Source organism: Crinia signifera, chromosome 6 (assembly GCF_055691185.1).
Source record: "Crinia signifera chromosome 6, ASM5569118v1, whole genome shotgun sequence".
NCBI lineage: Eukaryota > Metazoa > Chordata > Amphibia > Anura > Myobatrachidae > Crinia > Crinia signifera.
This window is the reverse complement of record NC_139222.1, coordinates 167,884,575-167,903,429: the sequence shown is the minus strand read 5'-3', so window position 1 is coordinate 167,903,429 and position 18,855 is coordinate 167,884,575. Positions and strand designations below refer to the sequence as shown.

The window sequence follows — 18,855 nt, the reverse complement described above, 5'->3', positions numbered from 1 at the left end:
GTTTATCCACAAAGTGTAAACATAATAGATATACAAGAACCAAGTGCCGCAAATTCCTGTGGTAATTTCCCGATTTTGATTATAACTGATGTTGCTACTCAGGAGCTGCACTGGACTCTGCCCTGTTTGAAAGGGTTTAGAACGAGCAGCCTCTGATCTGTGCAGTATAAATGTGTCATTTTCTATGTAACATTTCTTTACAAAAGGAAACCGGCTGTTTCATTATTAGTACTCAACATGTGTAGTATAGTGTTACTGTGTCACAGCCTGTGGAAATGGGGTTTTGATTAAAATCGCAATTCAATATGTTTTTGAGTAGCAGTCAGAAGTTAATCACAACAAAAGTTCACAATGATAGTCATCAGTTCACAGGAGGTATGGATCTTATTATATATGCAGATCCATTTGGTTCAGCTCATCCTGTATACCATTTAAAAAAATCGGAGGAACTAGTCGAAATAAATCATAGAATAATTGCTATAATCACGGAGACAGTCTCCTAATTGATACCCGGAGGATAATGATAAATAATAGTCAAAGACAATTCATCTAGTTTCTAGAACCCTCTCACAAATACATGGAATGATATATCGCAATTCATGCAATTAGTAGTTAATTTCTGATCAAATTAAGGTTTGTTTCCTTTGTTTTTATCGGAAAAGTTTGAGAAAGGGGAAAAAAAAGTGACCATGCCTAATGGCAAGGTTATGGCTGCTAGTTCTGTGGCTATAGCCCCGTACACACGGAGGAGATATATTGCTAGCAATATATGGCTGAGCAATATATTGCTCAGTTTCTCCTTTTCATCAGCAACCAAAGATGGTTGCTGATGAAAGGGAACCTCTGCCGGCAGTGCCGCAGAGGTAATCAGCTGGTCGCAGGAGCCAGCGATTATAATGGGGCTGAAAACGGGAGCACGCACTCGGCGATTTATTGCCGGGGCACACTCCCATCACTGGCAATATAGTCGCCTGCGACCATATTTCCAGCTATTTCAGCCCCTATCGCCCCCGTGTGTACACAGCTTATCTGTCCAGGTGTGGGAGAGTGAGTGAGCCAGGGTCTTGCTGATGGCTAAGCAGAATAATGAGAGGTATCTGCCATTTCTATTTTAACATTGCAAGTCCTCAGTAGTGTGTTTTTAACCTGAATTAAAAAATATAGTATTTTTATCTCTAACAAAGAGTGCATGCTTTGTCTTTGTTATATACTCTCAGGGGAAACACCTCCACTTTGAGAGCTCCAATAAGATTATTTTCCTATACGCATACCTCCCAACTTGCCCCTTTCCAGGAGGGGCAGAAACACATATCTTATCACAATCATGTTGGGAGGTATGAAAAGGTAATATGCATACCTCCCAACATGCTCCTCAACTTCCCTCTTACTGTATGACTGCCATCACCTGTGGCAAAACACCTTTCTGATCCATTAACCTGTTCAACACAGATGAAGGTAATCATACATTAAGAGGAAAGTCCAGGGGCAGAGCATTGTGTCCCTGCTGGAGAGGGCCATGTAGGGATGCATGTGTACATATTCATACCTCCCAACATGACCCTCTCCAGGAGGGACACATTGCTCTGCCCCTAGACTTGGGGTAGCCAACCCTAGTCCTCGAGAGCTACCAACAGTGCATGTTTTGCAGGTCTCCTCACAGAATCACAAGTGGGCTAATTAGCTCCATCTGTGGATCTTTTAAAATGTGTCAGTGATTAATGAGTGCAGCAGCTATGTTGTCTGGAAAATGTGACCTGTCGATAGCTCTCGAGGGCTAGGGTTGGCTACCACTGTCCTAGACTTTCTTCTTAATTAATGATTACCTTCATCTGTGTTGAACAGGTTAATGGATCAGTAAGGTGTTGTTACCACAGGTGATGGCAATCATACAGTAAGAGGGAAGTTGAGGAGCAGAGCAATGTGTCCCTCTTGGAGAGGGTCATGTTGGTAGGTTTGCATATTACCATTTGGGAGGTACTGTTTTTGTGGACATTACCATATTTTTATCAAAACTCACAAGTTTTCCCAACCTCCATTACCTATAAATGCATGTTTAAATCCGGTAAACTAATGGGCTTGATGCAAAGAGTACCATTTGGGCAGATGCTCATTATACCACTCCAGCTGATGTTTGGTACTGAACATAGTAAATATGAAGTCTTAGATGGATGCTCTGACAGGGACTATTAATTCGGGTGCCGGACAGCTTCCCGACAGTCGGGATTCCGACAGTCATTCCTCCGACAGTCGGGATTCCGACAGTCATTCCTCCGACGTCGGAATCCCGACTGCTCCCTCGTGGGGGGTCCACAACCCCCATAGAGGGAGAATAAAATAGGTGGCGAGCGCAGCTCGCCACCGAGCCCGCAAGGGGCTTCATTGCGCTCCCCACGCTGTGCAGTCAGGATTCCGAAGTCTGACTAATGACTGTCGGGCTACTATACCACACCCATTAATTCATGAAGCTGCTGCTAAACACTTACAGCAACATTGCCGGAGTGTAACTTGGTAGCGAGTGCTGTAACAGCAATCATCTACCCTTTTCTCTGCTCTTATGCGGCCTACCACTTAGCGGCTGTGCTGTACTTGCTCTTATCTGTTTCTCCTTTACAATAACAGCAATTATTGTGTACTGTGACAGCTCTTGGTGGTAAGGTAGCATCCTATTATGCTGGAGGTCACACAGCACTTTAGTATTACTTCTCGCTTTTAGGCACCTATTAACAATAGGGATTGCTGAAAAAGATTTACATTCTTACTTGGTTAGGAACCTAATTGAGACCTGATCACTTATCTGTAGTTGCAGATGAATACGAGTAGTTAGCCACGGCCCAGACAAAGAAAACCTGCCCTTTATAAGCTTGCGTGTGAACTGAGAAAATATAGCTACCTGCTATCCTGTCGCACATCCATATTCAATTCACTCACCATCAAATTATTTTCCCAGTCTGTGCATAGGCGAATGTTTTACCCTTCCACAACAGGATCGGGACAGTACTGACTGCCAGTCAAATTGCATCATTTGAAAATCGAATGGATTGCGAATTCGCACATCAAAATTCAACTCTGCATAACCCTCTAAATTGTTTTCTTCAGAATCCATAGGAAAATAATAGCTTTAGACTGTGGGTATTGGCTGTGAGAAGAAGTCTAGACACAAAACATAACTTTTCTCTCAGCAGCGAGCCAGGCCCCTTTACCACAACCAAGTCAGTTAAAAGAGTAAGCCCCAAGGCAGGAGCAAGGAGGAGAAAGAATACCAGCGCACGCAGACAGGTCAAAATGCAGAAAGTGGAAGCTAAACAAAACCACACAAGCCAGTTCCACCAGGGTAGGCATCTTGTGTCTGGATCTGATCTGGAGGTATCCGACCGCACAAAATTACTTTCCGGGAATGAAGAAACTGAGGCAACGCCGGTTCAATACACATGTGCAACTGGGAAAAACACCACACCCTCAATTGACAAACATATTAACCCACTGTGAAGTCTCCTTTTCTTCTGGGTACACCTTGTAATACACCAGGACTTTTTACAGCTCTTTTTTTACAGAAAAAAAACCCATGAAACATAGAAAGAGATTAGTTCTGAATCTTTCCCTGGAGACAAAAGAAAATTAGATGCTCAGGAGCTACCACTGGAGAGAGAAAGGCTGTCACAAATGCCACTAATGTAATGTCCAATTCTGGACCCAAAAGAATGTCCCCACAAGTGTCAGCAGACCAGGAACTAAGACAGAGTGTTCTCCTAGACAACACAGAGAAAGCCTATACCTTGGAGGAGAGAATATCATTATCTATTACTATCTCAGCAAGATAGGAAGTTGCCTCCTTGATGTGTGTCACAACTAGTTCCTGTACATTACAGAAGAGAGGCCAGGTCACCAGCATAGGAATACATAACCTTAAGGAAACTTTACAACTTCCTATCAGTAGGATACTTAAGAAAAGCTGGGTTAGGGATAGGAAGGGTAGTGTTAACTTGGCGGGCAATGTGCGCATCCCCTGAGGTGGTAGACTTCCACTTTGCAACAGGCATTGCCAGATTTCCCATGAGGCACTGGCCTATGGGCAGCAGGTTTCTTGCATGGCTGTTTTTCATAGCCTCCGCCTCCCCAGAACTTCAACGGTGATCCACTTTTCCTGGTGGGCAGAGTCTTTTAAGCTCTTTTGTCTGGCTGCTATCTATCCAGGATTTCTACAGGGTTTTCTCTTTTTACCTGGTGAGCAGTGGTGGCCTTAAAGCTTTTATGCATGGCTGCCACCTATCACGGACTCCCACACTGTTTATCTTCATAAGCTCTGCAATGCTCCTCTGTTACAAGAGCGTAAATGGCTTACCGTGTCATCACCACGCCCCTGGATATTAGTCAGTCATGCAGTCAGTCAGTAGCTTAAAAACTGCTGCCCACCAGGTAAAAAGAAGATGCTGTGGAAGTATTGGAAGGTGGGTGGCAGACATGCAAAAGAGCTTAAAAGCCTCTGCCCACAGGTGAAGAATGATGAAAATGTCATTTCATCTCTCGGTCTCTCTAAATTCATCCCTGACAACAAGAGAGTGGTTAAACAGCAGCAAGGTGCTTAGAGACATGAAATAATTGTTTGGAATAGCTCAAACCTCCACCAAAAGATCATCAAGCTGTGAAGACATAGAAAATTCTACTTAAACCCTCTTAGAACACTTGAATACCAGAACCTTTGACTTAGAGACCTGCTCTGCATCCTCAATTAAAATAATGGATTTAACTGCTTGAATTAGAGCTGCCACATCTGCCTAAAAAACACAATTTGCCTCATGGCCTGAGGAAACTTCAAAGTCCAAAACTCAACTGGGGTCTGCACATGGAAGTTCTGTCTGTATCCAGCACCTGATGAAAAGAGGCAGACACCTGCAGTACACCCTGAACTGAATGGGAGAAGAAGCACAGCCGTGGAGGGGATGCAGTTAAAATCCCGGCGTTCAGAATCCCGACGCCGGAATCCCGACCGCCGAAATGCTGACACCCCTGGAGGGAGAATAAATTAGTGTGCCGTGGCGAGCGCAGCGAGCCCGCAAGGGGGGGGGCGATCCACGTCCCCCCCTTGTCGGCATTTCGGCTGTCGGGATTCTGAACGCCGGGATCCCAACCGCCGGGATTCAATACTGAATCCCCGTGGAGGTTCTAGAGCAGATCAGAGGGCACAAATAAGTGGGACCTAGCAGAAGGGGAAGTACAATCATGAACCCCACAACACTGGCTCAGTTATGCAATAAGTCAAAAGGACAGAAAGTGACAGAGAATAAGTTATATAGTGGATAATAGTTAATAAAATAAAAAATACACAACATGCACACATTTACATCAATACAAATACAGCCAGGCAGCTGCTGGGAGAAAAAAAAAAACATTAACTGTTTGGTTCCCAAAAGTCACAACCTATACACACTGTCCAAAGCCAAGGGGGAGTGATTCACCATCCCTTGAAGTTGTGTGAAAGATCACTAATTGGCGATTTTCACACAACTGTGCATACCAGAAAAATGCAACCTTAGTTTGAGTGACGTGACAAAGCAGCATTGAGTGGGTATGGTCTGGACAAAGCAAGCATGTCCAGGGTGTTTAGGAGCGGTTAGCAGCAGCTGCACAACACGCAGCCACTGGGAGCTTTCGCAGCTAGGCTGTGCAAGCAGGGGGCTACCATAGTTATGCCAATGCATCACATTTATGAAAAGCGGTTGCAAATAATTTGCAATTGCATTGAGGGGAGAAATTCAGCATGCTGGGCAGTACCAGCATATTAGAAAAAGCAGTCACAGTTTTGCTTTTATTTTTATTTCTTTTAAACAAAACTGTGGCTGATACCGAATAAAAGTTCCCTATGGCATGTAGAAGAAATAGCCTAATGCAAACTACAAGGGATATCCGAATATATATCAGCCTTGTCGTGTAGCTAACCATGAACTTACAATTTAGAGTATCCTAATTAAATAAAGGGAAGACACAAACTACATTAAAAACTGTATTAAAATTCATAAAAGCATCCACTTATCTGTACAGTTGAAACTACAAAATGTTATGCAGAAAAGTACAATGTCCACTAAAAAAAAAAAGAAAAATATATATGAAAAGAGTTCGTGTACAAAACAGTCTGAATGGCAAAGTGTGCTTTGTAACACCTGTGGAACTCGCAGCTTAAAAATAACCCCTGCTGCATGTCAGAGAAATAACAATTACAGTATTAGAGAGCTATTAAAAAAATAATAATATAACAGATTCCTATGCAAATTCCACCACATCTTCAGTCATGGAAATAAAATTCCTTAATCATTCTTTCCCAATTCAATAATAATGTAACATAGCACCACATCACAAAGAGGAGGGAGAAACACACACCCTTAGGGTAAGGAAGTAATTGCTTGTCAGTTCAGAGTTACTGAGGAGTGTGAATGGTAAATGTGGCACAATTATTGTGTTCTATGACCTTAAAAATCCTTGTGCAGTTCTCAAATCTGTTTCCATCAACTAGTGAGAGTCTGAATATTGCTGGAATACTTAGAAGCACTTCCAGAAAACGGAATGATTTGGTTTATCCAACAATAAAGCCATGATATTATATTTAAACAACCCTCAGTATAGAAAAGTTGTGTACTTCATTGTTGGACCTGCATTACTGCAATTTCATTTATTTTGGTACGTAATGGCTGAGGGGCAATTGGCATACACCTCTCTGCCACAAAGCAGAAATACTATAAAATATAAAATCCAGTTTCTGCTCATCGTAAAATACTTTTCTTGTGTTCAGGGATTTTCATTACTTGTAACATTATATATATGGAATTATTGCAATGTGAACCTGACTCCTCTGGCATAGATAAAGTAAATTTCCTCTTATTAAAATATTACAAACCACCAGAAGCTAACTGTCACTCTGACACCTCACTGTAGTAATACTTGTGTGCAGCATCCGTCATTTTCCAGCCTGCTGCCCGATACTCAATCATCTCAAGCAGTAGGAGCTGGGCCAATGATCCTAGTCCTCCTTGCAGTAAGAAGCTATCTCTTAGTAGTGAGAAAAGTTCATCCATTTTCTGTGTGTTCATCTTCTCTAGCTGTTCTCCAACACGGTGTAACTGCAGAACCAGACAATCCACCTGCAGATACATTCAGAGTGTTTATTCCATAGTATACAATTCATTGTAAAATGTACAGTATAACCTTCACTCAAATAGCACCATGTGGTATGATCATATACAAAATTTAGTGAGCAACGTATCTGAAGAAATTTTTATATATTATAAACCTTTCAGACAGAAAAGTCTGAAAATCTTGGCAAATACACGGCATTTCAAATGCTGTGTCATTTTGCCAGGAGCAGCCTGACCCCCCTTCACACAGAAGAACAAATTACCGGGTTGAAAATTTCTACCCGGTAATTTGCTGAATAACAATAAGTATTTCTTCTGTGTGAAAGGGTCAACACGGGTCATAAATCTTGTGTCCTCGACCCTGGTCAATTCCAGGGTCGGAGACACGGGATTTACGACACGGGTGTGCCCTTTCACACAGAAAGAGGACCTGTGTATTTAATGAAATTCCGGGGTGGAACTGCTTCACCCGGGTATTTCATTTTCTGTGTGAAAGGGGTATGATTAGTCAAATACATAGAAGACAAGAAAGTGGCATTAGTTAAAAAAAAAAAAAAATGGTGGTTGTAATAACATTTGTATTAGGCGTAATCAAAGTTTCTGCATATATGGCCTAAAGAACCTGAAAAAGTTGGTTTAAAATTTTTGTACTATTATTCATGAGTTTAGCTATAACAATACTGAAATTTAGAAGGTACATTTATCTCAAGGTCCAGTCTTTACAGGGGGCTTGCCTCCTGTGTACGTGTGGATATCAATGTACAATTTGCTCTAGTGTCCTTGAAAAGACCTAGGCCAAAGAAAAATAGGTCCGTTACAGGCACTGATCCCGCAAGCATCCCATCACACAGCACAAAAAGTATGTGCTGTCATACTTTTTGAACTAGATGGCATCGCATGAGTTTTGAACTAGATGCAATGCAATCTAGTCCAAAATGCATAGTGCCTATCGCACCATGTATGGGCACCATTATACAATTTGTGCTATGCAATTGGAACTTTAAACACTGTGCGATTTGAACTACATAAGATTTCGACTACACTACCATATGTAATTTAAATATAAAAAGTACATATTGCATGCGATTCCCTACACAGGGTGCGAGACAAGATGCAATGTAGTACAAAAATACCTGCCAGCAGATACTATTTTGCCTTGCGATATGCACTACACGTGAGTGCGCATCGCATGGTAAAATAAATACAGTGCAATTTAAACTAGACCCAATGCAATTTGAACTAAAAAGTTTGACAGTAAAAAGTAGTGTAAATGCAGTACATGGTACCTCCTCCTCTCTCTGTAGACTCTCAGGCTGTGCCAGCTGGAAGAGACAGTCATACACAGGATTAACCAAGGCCAACATTGGCATATTATTGACCTGAAGGGAAACAGACAAACTACTCACTAAAATTAGTAGTGAGAGGAAAAAAAAAAACAACACAATAAAAAGCAGTCAGGATAGACATTGCATTACACAACACACACATAGGTGTTATATCAATTTACTCCATTGCAATGGCATAGCAATCTCACCTCACCCTGACAATGCCCTGTTCTTGCCCATGACTCTCTGACATCTGTACGCAGCCAAATGGGCTGCAAACAAAAGATCAGCAAGCCTGGAGTTACCGTAAGTATGGCGTATAACCTCTCACAAGCAGTTTGAACTCATCTATAGGGCTGTATTCAATACCTTTTTGTGAGCTGTAACGCAGAGCAGTGCTGATTGCTCGCTGTCAAAGCTTGCAGGTCAGTATTCAACTGACCCCCCTACACACGCAGTTTCCACCACGCTGGTATTTTACAGTGACATGGAAACGGCGTGTGCGCCCGCCAAAACAGCAAGGCTTGCAGCTAAATGCAGTGGGCTCTCTGCATTAGCCCCAATCCTCTGAAAGCGAGGATTCCCCCAGGAACGTTGAATAGGGTGAGCAGTCGGCGCAGGGATTAAACAGCGAGGGTCACTTATTTTTGAGGATCCTCGCCGTTTAACCCCTTTGCCGGCCGCATAGAATATGGCCCATAGAGTGGCTAAAAGAAATCCCTGCGCTTCATGATAAAGAAAGTTCTTGGAATGTAGTGCAATGTCAGGCTTGTGCCATAGATATACTTGATACATTCACTATTAGTCTAATCCCGTGGTAGCCAACCCTAGCCCTCGAGAGCTACCAACAGTGCACATTTTCCAGACAACCTAGCTGCTGCACAGCTGCACTCATTAATCACTGACACATTTTAAAAGATCCACAGATGGAGATAATTAGCTCACGTGATTCTGTGAGGAGACCTGCAAAACATGCACTGCTGGTAGCTCTCGAGGACTAGGGTTGGCTACCCCAGGTCTAATCAGTTCATGAAGCTCTTTATCCATTTCATGTGTGGGTTGTCCCTTTAACAGTTCATACCCCATCTCCGACCATGATTTCCCTAAAAAGTGCCTTCTGACTTTGTGATTAGTTTTGAAGAATTCTCTAAATAAATGTTTAGAATTGCCAGCATTTAGAACGTTCACATCGACACTGTTAACATTGAGAATGCCAACATACAATGTTAGTTTTAGGCTGCAATCAGGGTTCAGCTTAGACTAAAGGTACATACTCACTGGCCAGTCACGGCAACAGCAAGTACCCGGTGGGGAGTCGGCGTAGTCAAGTACATACACACTTGCTAATGCAGAGGTCGGTGAGGAGCAGGGGCCAAAATATTCATTAACAATCAATGCACTGAAAACGGAGGGAGTTTACGAGCTGCGGGAGCACCCATCCGCTGTCAGGTAGGGCAGGCACACCCAGTGATCTAGTGACCAATAGAAGGGCTAAAATGATAGATAGATATCGGTCATTATATTGCCCAGTGGGAATGTGGATTTAAAAATGAATTGAAAACCCTAATGTCTGCATTCACAGTGTAGACAAAATATATTACAACCTGATAAATAACCACCAGATTTGTTTTGAATGTTCTCTATAATAAGGCTTACCATGATACTATCCTAATAAATCCAAAAATCTTAAATTTATGGTAGATGTATTCTAGCGGTGCAATAACACTTCCTGCTTCACCTCATTACCAAGGCAAAGCAGGAAGGGACACCTACTGAATCAGGAAGGAACATAAACTCCCCCCTCCTGGAGACAGTGCATCAGGTCATACTGACTCCCTGTCTCTGCCTGCCCGGTTTTCTGGTCATGCGCGAGATCCCCTGCACAGCCTGGAGCTGGCATCGGGGACACATAATGTGCGCTGATACTCCATCTCCTCCATTGCGCAGCTTCATACATTTGCCCCATTGTTTAAAGCAGAATCAGACCTGGGACTTATCCTGTTCCCACTGCTGCACTCACCTGGGATATTCCCTAGGCAGAACCATTCACAATGCAGATGGCTGCAATCATCTTGTCAGTCTGCACCCCCTAACTGATATCGCTCCGCTTCATACTGTGAACAGCCCAGCACTCTGGCAGCTGCTGGTCTGCCCCCAGTCTCCATTCACTTTCACCAGCACATGTAGATGTGTTTATATTTAAATAACTGAAACACTTTGCTGCAATTAAGGGACCTCAGAAAACCATAATTATGTAGGTACCCAGGGATAAATTCAAGTATGATTTTAGAACATACATACACGGGATGAGTTAAGTATCCCTGCTGTCTGCATGTCAAGTGACCCTGAAGGTAATTATAGGACTTGGGTTTAGGGTCTAGGGCAGGCATGTCCAAAGTCAGGCCCGGGGGCCAATTGCGGCCCGTGCTGTCATTTCAAGCGGCCTCCAGCTGGAAGCGGGCAGAGCATCAGATGTGGGAAGCACAGCACAGGACACTAAAGGTGGGGCCCCGTGGAGCATGCCTTTACCTTGCTGTCTGCAGTGAAGAGGTGCCGGCCGACACAGTCAGATGTGTTTGGCGTCCTACCCCTGCTGCTGCAATTGTATATCACCCTACTTCACAATCACAGTGACAGCAGTGTTTGGGGAGGGGGGCAGCAAGGTGGAAGCTTGCTCCTGTAACATACAGAGCGGAGGAGGGCAGCAGCAGGAGCCCAAGCATCTCCTGTCCTTGCAGTGCCTGCTTTGCCTCTCCTGCCTCTGGCTCACACAAGGGGCTGGGAAACATACAGAGAAGGGAGGGGGCAGAGTCGGGGACATACAGTGAAGGAGGGGCAGGCTGGGGGACAAAGAGTGAATGGGGAACCATTCTGATGTGATTAATGATTTAAACAAGGTCAGGCTGAATGGTCGGCCCCCACACATTTACACTTCACCAAATCTGGCCCTCATCGCAAAAAGTTTGGACACCCCTGGTCTAGGGGGAGCTCCAGTAGGGGATGGTTAGCATTAAGCAAAGCGTTAAAATACATACTGCAATCCATCATGATTCTGACCACTTGGATGCCGCCGTCGGCATCCTGTCCATCGGATTACCAACTGCAGGGATTTCGTACACAAGACACATAAGCACATTTTTGTTATTTTGCATTACAGTATTTTGTGGTTCTTAATAACAAATTCCCTAATAAAGTTTGGATACCGTGATCTAGAAAACAAAAATTACAAAGGAAATTATACCTTTTACAGCAATAATACTTACTCTTAGGTAGTCAAAAACATTGCAGATGAAACTGACATAGCACACCCACTCCTGCACAGAGCGAGCTCTCATCTCATCCCGATTGCGATATTCGCTCTGCAGTCTGTTCAAGAGTCCGCTACGGAACACACTGCGACCTGTCTGTTTGCCTTCTGCCTGAAAGGCAAAAAGGGACAAACAATAGTGTGAATGAGCAGATAAGAAATAGGCATTCCATACAACAAACAGTCTACATATCTATTACTTTGGTTACTCTTTTACTTCTACAAAGTTGTCTGATGAAAGAGGAATTAAGAATAATTGTCAGCTGGCACTTAAAGGCCCCCATACATTAGGCCAACTTGACAAGTCGGACCCAATTCTCCTCCGAGCCGCCCGGCAGCTCCCCGGGAGGCTCACATACAATTTAGGACATGATGTGCCACAATTTAGGACATGATGTGCCATTTTTTACAAGTGATAAATCGCATGCAATATATGACAAGTAAAAAAAGACAAAAAAACTGGGAGCTGCAGGGCGGCGAGGAGGAATGAGGGCGCGGCAGTAATCCAGTAATCAGAAGAGTGGGGCGGCAGCGGTGATCAGTGTCCAGCGCCGCAGCAGGCAGGCAGCTGCGGCTATTACAACTTTAAATAATGTGGCAAATGACTCTCCGGCTTTTGATTGGCTGAGATAGAGCACTCTCAGCCAAATCAGCGGCCGTGGAGGGAGGCCGCTGATTGGTTGAGAGTCCTCTCTCTCAGCCAATCATTAGCCGGGCAGTCATTTAACACATTATTTTAAAGTTGTAATTGCTGCTGCTGCCTGCCCGCTGCACACAGTAACAGCATGCTGATGATCACCGCCGCGGCCGCGCTGCTTCCTCACAGGTACCCCATGAGCGGCTCACTCATTTAAGAGCCGCTGCTGCCTGCCCGCTGCAGGAGGTCAGACGTGATCGTACATGCTGCACTGCCCAATATAAAACACTCTGTATGTAGGGAATTTTTTGGGTTTAAATACTTTGCCAGAAGATTGCAAGTCTTCTCACCTGAATGATAGTGTAACACATTTTCCCAGCCTCTTTGCTAAATGAAGCATCTCTCAGTGACTGCTCTACGATCACATTGGCCACTTTGTCTAGATCCACACTGGCTGGCTCTAAGAGTAAATATATCTCCATTACTAGAGAGAACAGGTACATTATTATCATCCTTTATTTATCTGGTGCCACAAGGGATCCGCAGCGCCCAATTACAGAGTACATAGCTGCATTAGCAAAAGAAAACTGAAATAAGTATCAGCGTGGCACTAAACCGCAGAATTTGGTTACATCACAGATGTTTTAAGTAAGACAAAGAAAAGCACATGAGGGAAGAGGGCCCTGCTCTTCAGAGCTTACATTCTAAAAGGGAGGGGCAAACAGGTGTGATACAGATGAGGTAAACCAGTGGTTCCCAATTCTGGTCCTCAAGTACCAGGTCACCCAGCAGGTGCACTCATTATTCAGACACATTTTAAAAGATCCACAGGTGGAGCTAATTATTTCACTTGTAATTCTGTAAGGAGACCTGGAAAACATGCACTGTTAGGGGTATTTAAGGACCAAGTTTTTGAGCCACTGGGGTAGACACTAAACATGGAACAGAGAGTTAAGGTGAGATTTGGCTGGGTCACTGATATTGCGGAGGATATAGGAGGTGCGGGTACACAAGGTCATTGAACCACAGAAACCAGAATAAGTACTCACCTTTCAGAGCAGTCTTGAGTAGATTCTGAGTTTCAGCATCAAATGCCTGGATTTTGTACTCTTCACCCATAGTCCAAAGCAAAGACGAAATTAATAAAAACAATAAATAATATCCTAAAAATACACAAAAAAAAGTAAAACATCTGCACAAAGGAGTCAATAAGCGCAAATTCAGGTAGATGTGATTTCCATGCATCTACAAGCTAGCTCATGGTTGCCTTCCTGACCCTCTTCTCTAGGGAGAAAATGCTGTTCCTGGACTTCCCTGGTAATGTATGATTGCCATCACCTGTGGTGAAACACCTTTCTTATCAATTACCTGGCTCCCCACAGGTGATGGCAATCATACATTACAAGGGAAGTCCAGGAACAGAGCATTTTCTCCCTGAATGAGAGAGTCCGGTAGGCAACCCTGAGCTAGCTGCCATTGGGAGGTTATAGGGGCATTTTTAGCCTCTCCACATCATTATAACTGACACCCCTCACATCTAATTGAATGAACCCCTTTTCACATTAAAAGCTACCACACATGACGCACGAATATTTAAATTATAATGTCTCAGGAGATGTACACGTAAGTAGAGAAGGATGAGTGCTTGACGCAAGGGAAGAAATAAGCCATATCTGTAGGGGATATGGAACAAAAACCTGTCTTCGAAAACCATCTAAACATAAATATAAAAAGGAGGAGCAGCACTGGATTATGTATATATGTATGTAGTTTGTGAGGAAATATTTATGAATACAGGATCAATGGGGATAAGGCATATTATGTAAATGAAGAAAGGGATACATTCATTAATAATTAACCATTGAAATGCCTGTTGTCTATATAACTATTTTTATGTGTATTTATTTTATGTTTTGTGTTTTATTGTGTGTATTTGTGCCATCATAAAATTAATAAAAATCTATATATATAAAAAAAAAAAGCTACCACACATGAATGGCTCATTATTTAAGAAACCAACATCCCAGTTTAGTGTGAAGGGTAAACTAAATATTTGTAGGCCTCCATAGCAAACGTTTGTAAGGGCCCCTTGTAACACACAATGGTGAAAAATTAATCAGAATCAGCTTTAATGGCCAGGTATACTTACCTATACTAGGAATTTGTTTTCGGTTTGCTGTGCAGCAGCCAGGTGGGTAACAAGTATACAATATAACAGTATACACAATATAAACAGGTGGGGGAACATGTACAGTTATACAGAAAGTTATTCCGAGGTGACACCGTATTAGATTATGTGCAAAGGGTTATGGCGTAACTAGACAGTGAGGTGTTCATGAGTTCACGTGTCCGGTGAACCGCTTGAGGGAAGAAACTTTTTAGGCTCCTGGTGGACCTGGTGGGAATAGCCCTGTAGCGTCTGCCTGATGGCAGCAGGTTAAACAAGCCATGGCCAGGATGTAGTTGGTCTTTCACCATCTTCATTGCCCGCTTTTTTGCTCTGGATAGGTACAGGTCCTGGACAGAGGGAATGTCTGTCCCGATGATCTTCTCAGCAGTATATAATAAATGCAACTTTGACAGTTGGGGCCCTTACAGTTCTGGGCCCCATAGCAGTTGTACCTATGGTAGTTACTCCCTTCGGTAGACTGTCCTAGTTGCTTTTAATTATAGCTGCAAAATGAGACCTGTGGCTTTGAAGTTGGTCCCAGTTTCACAGAGGCTTCCGTTACAAAGAGGGCTCAGTATATATTAACATCAGAACAGGGCCGTTTCTAGACAATTTAGCTCCCAGGGCAAAGGAATGAAAATGCGCCCCCCCCCCCCCAAAAAAAGTGAACATGTCATAGAAGAAATTGCGCGCGCCGCGAAATAGGGGGCGTGGTTTATTTTAAAAGGGGGTGTGGCTTAATATAAGGGCGTGTTCTAGCAGGAAAACAATTACCTTACATCTCACCTTTGCAACCTGCAGGTCCAGATATTGGTTACCGCAGGAATTGTCATTGTACTGTGATGTCACTGTGTGAAGGCCACACAGTGACATAAAAATATAAAGGCCCACACAGTGACCTAGTACGCCTCACAGATCAAGGCCAAACAAAGACAGGCTACTTGAATCATTATACACTATTTATCCGTGATTCCAATTACACATGACGCCGCACACCGTGATGACAATTACACATTGTCGCACACCGTGATGACAATTACACATTACGTTGCACACCGTGATGACAATTACACATTACGCCGCACACCGTGATGACAATTACACATTACGCCGCACACTGTGATGACAATTACACATTACGCCGCACACTGTGATGACAATTACACATTACACCGCACACTGTGATGACAATTACACATTACACCGCACACTGTGATGACAATTACACATTATGTCGCACACCGTGATGACAATTACACATTATGATGCCCGTTACACCCCACACTGTGATGGCAATTACACAATACTCTCCACACCGTAATGCCTATTACACATTATGCCCCACACGCCGCTGCCGCACAACTCATGCCGTTTACTAATATGCCCCCACAGTGGCATATATGCCCCCACAGTGCCAGATACGCCCCCACAGTGCCACATATATATGCCCCCAGTGCCAAATATGCCCCTAGTGCCACAGATATGTCCCCAATGCCACACATATGCCCCCACAGTGTCACACATATATGCCCCCACAGTGCCACACATGCCCATACAGTGCCAGATATGCCGCCACAGTGCCACATATATATGCCCCCACAGTGCCAGGTGTGCCAGATATGCCCCCACAGTGCCACACATATGCCCATACAGTGCCACATATATATGCCCCCACAGTGCCAAATATGCCCATAGTGCCACAGAAGTGTCCCCAGTGCCACACATATGCCCCCACAGTGCCACATATATATGACCCACAGTGCCAAATACTCCCATTGTGCCACAGATGTGTCCCCAGTGCCACACATGCACCCAAAGTGCCAGCAGCACAACTTACTGTTTCTCTGGGTGACTGGGTCTCCCCCTCCAGTCCCCCGCTGGTGCTGCTGCTTTCACTGTGTCCCTGTGCCGTCAGCCATTCATATCTCGCGGGCTGGCTCCTGATTGGCTGCCAGCCCGCGAGCTCCTATGATTGGCTGACAGCCTAATGACACAGTGAGCGAGGGGAAGGAGAGCGTCGCGCGATGCGCTCCCCTCCCCTCGGAAATAACTCACGCTGGCTGTGCCTGCTCCCGCTGGCTGTGTCTGCTCCGTTGCTCCGTTGCGGACAGGGAGAGGGGGAGGGAGGCGGAGGAGGCGGCGGCAGGCGGGCGTCATTGGTGTGAGCTTAGCTGCTGGCCGGGCGCCCATCTGTTTAAAAGAGGTGGACAAGCCGTGCGGCGCCCCGGGCTGCTGCACGGCTTGTCCGCCTGTAGAAACGGCCCTGCATCAGAAGCACATTTATTGGCCATGTGTGCTTGCGCACACTAGGAATTTCTTGTGGATTACAGTGCAGCATCAAGCAGGGATGAAATGGGGGGTGGGAGGGGGGACATTACATACATTCCATTGAGACACTATACACATTACATTGAGAGCATTTAGACATCACTTGCGGAGATCACATGCCCGCCAAGCTGCACAGCGCCTAAGCAGCCATCAGCGGCGCCACTGGTCCTTGTAGCAGCCAGGTAGGCGACAGTGTGAGCTCAGTATGAGGTAACAGTGTGGGCAAGACAGCACAGTTCTAGCAGAAACAGTACAGTTATCACATAGAAGACACGGGATACATATGCCTGAGTTCACAGTTCCTAGGCAGCCATTTGCTGCGCCATCTTGAATCTTCCTGTAGGGAGAGTCATGGGGAGTGGTGGTAGTGATGGGGGGGCAGAAAGAGTCAGTGAGGCCGGGGGAGAGTCAGTGTGTGTGTGTGTGTGTGCGTGGGGGGGGGGGGGGGGTGCGGCACAGGGTTACCCGGGGCTGATGTGGCCTGATAGGGGGGATCCTACCGGCCTCTGGGTGCATTGCCGGGGATCCCCCTGGCTGATCGGTTGTGACTAGTTCCTCTTCACCGTAAGGACCTGGGGAGAAGAGGTGCACTCTTCTGGTAAGGGGGCTCACTCCGCTTGCCACCTGTTTACTTAAGGCAACCAGTGGTGGCGTGGATAGCGAAGAAACGAGCCCTCCATGCCTGAAGCGTGACGAGCGAATCAAGCCTGTGAGGGTCTGTTTGGGTCCAGTGTTTTAACCTTGTTCCTCCTCTCCTCTCCCTGCCCCCTCTCGCCCCAGGTCTCTACGGCAAAGGGGAACTATCCGCTACCAGTGGAATTTATTGGCAGCAAGGAGGAACAGTGGTCAGCAATGCAGGTTTCATGACACATGCTGATTATCGCCAATGCTTAGCACCACAGACGAGCAACTGGTCAGAGACCTTACATGCACAGGGCAGGAAAACATATTAGTGAGTTCAGTGGTGCAAAATGTACAGTCCATGGACTACGGATATGTTGATAAACATTCCTGCATTCTGTTTGCTATAGTATTACAATTCGCTGTGGTGGTGGATATGTTTTCCTGATACATGAACCAGTCACTGATGGTCTAGGGGAGACTGAGGCTATTATAGTCCAACCAGGAGGGGGCGGCGACTACGACTATTACAGATCAGAACAAATGTACAGACAAGCTCTGCTGCCATAATAGCAGCGTTATACAGAGCCCTGCAGACGCTCTTACAAAGCTGCCAGTATAGAGACCAGAATCACTCCAGGAGGGACCAACTGCATGGGGCCCACCACGGCAGCACCGGCTGGTGATACGCGCAACAAATATTCAAACACGCTCATTCATGTCCTAACACCCGGTTTCCAGCACATTTCCTCACCTCTTAACCGTGCATGATATTGCTTACGTTGCAGGCCGTCTTTTTATAGGGACATATTCCCAGGCTAGGCCGCGGCTGGACTTGGAGCAGGCCGCAGCTGTTTTCAGATATAGCGACACCTATCGGGGTACAGCTGCACATGCAGACTAATGTGATGGCAATAGTGACATCTGGCGGAGGAATTAGATCATGTGTTCCTTCCAACTCTTGACGTCTTATACTTCTAATTGTATCTATTATTATAAGCCACTTTAGTTAAAAGCCCAACAAAATGAAGGCTTTCGCAATGTACTTTTCACTTTGAGCTGTGGCAGACTTTATCCCACAAACTCTCTACCCATAGTCCCTATTTGCTCTTACCTCCAATCTGTCTTCATCAATTCCCTCTCTCCATATCCAGCTAATTTGAAACAGACCATTGTCCCTGGCAAAATTGCTTTCACTTTTGGTGGCTATTACATCTTTTAGCACACAAAGGAGTAGGGATGGACACCAGAAGCCCACCACCAAATTTATATAGTCAACATCGGATCGGAATTGGATGCAGATCGCAAGGGTTTTAACCCTTCAGATCCCGATCCGATTCGCG

General features: G+C 44.9%; 1 protein-coding gene across 2 annotated transcripts; it reads right to left on the bottom strand.

Moving 5' to 3' along the window:
* Positions 1 to 5,985: 5,985 nt before the first annotated feature.
* On the bottom strand, positions 5,986 to 18,410 carry MIF4GD (MIF4G domain containing). 2 transcript variants are annotated; one of them, XM_083148032.1, is made up of 6 exons: positions 18,267 to 18,410; positions 13,443 to 13,556; positions 12,744 to 12,853; positions 11,713 to 11,868; positions 8,411 to 8,446; positions 5,986 to 7,130 (listed from the first exon to the last, which is right to left on the bottom strand). In XM_083148032.1, the coding sequence occupies exons 2-6, from the start codon at positions 13,510 to 13,512 to the stop codon at positions 6,903 to 6,905; spliced, it is 600 nt and encodes a 199-aa protein (XP_083004158.1). In that variant the 5' UTR covers positions 13,513 to 13,556; positions 18,267 to 18,410; the 3' UTR covers positions 5,986 to 6,902. The 2 variants fall into 2 exon arrangements, with proteins under 2 accessions (XP_083004158.1, XP_083004157.1); XM_083148031.1 differs by having other exon boundaries at positions 8,411 to 8,503; positions 18,267 to 18,409.
* Positions 18,411 to 18,855: the final 445 nt, after the last annotated feature.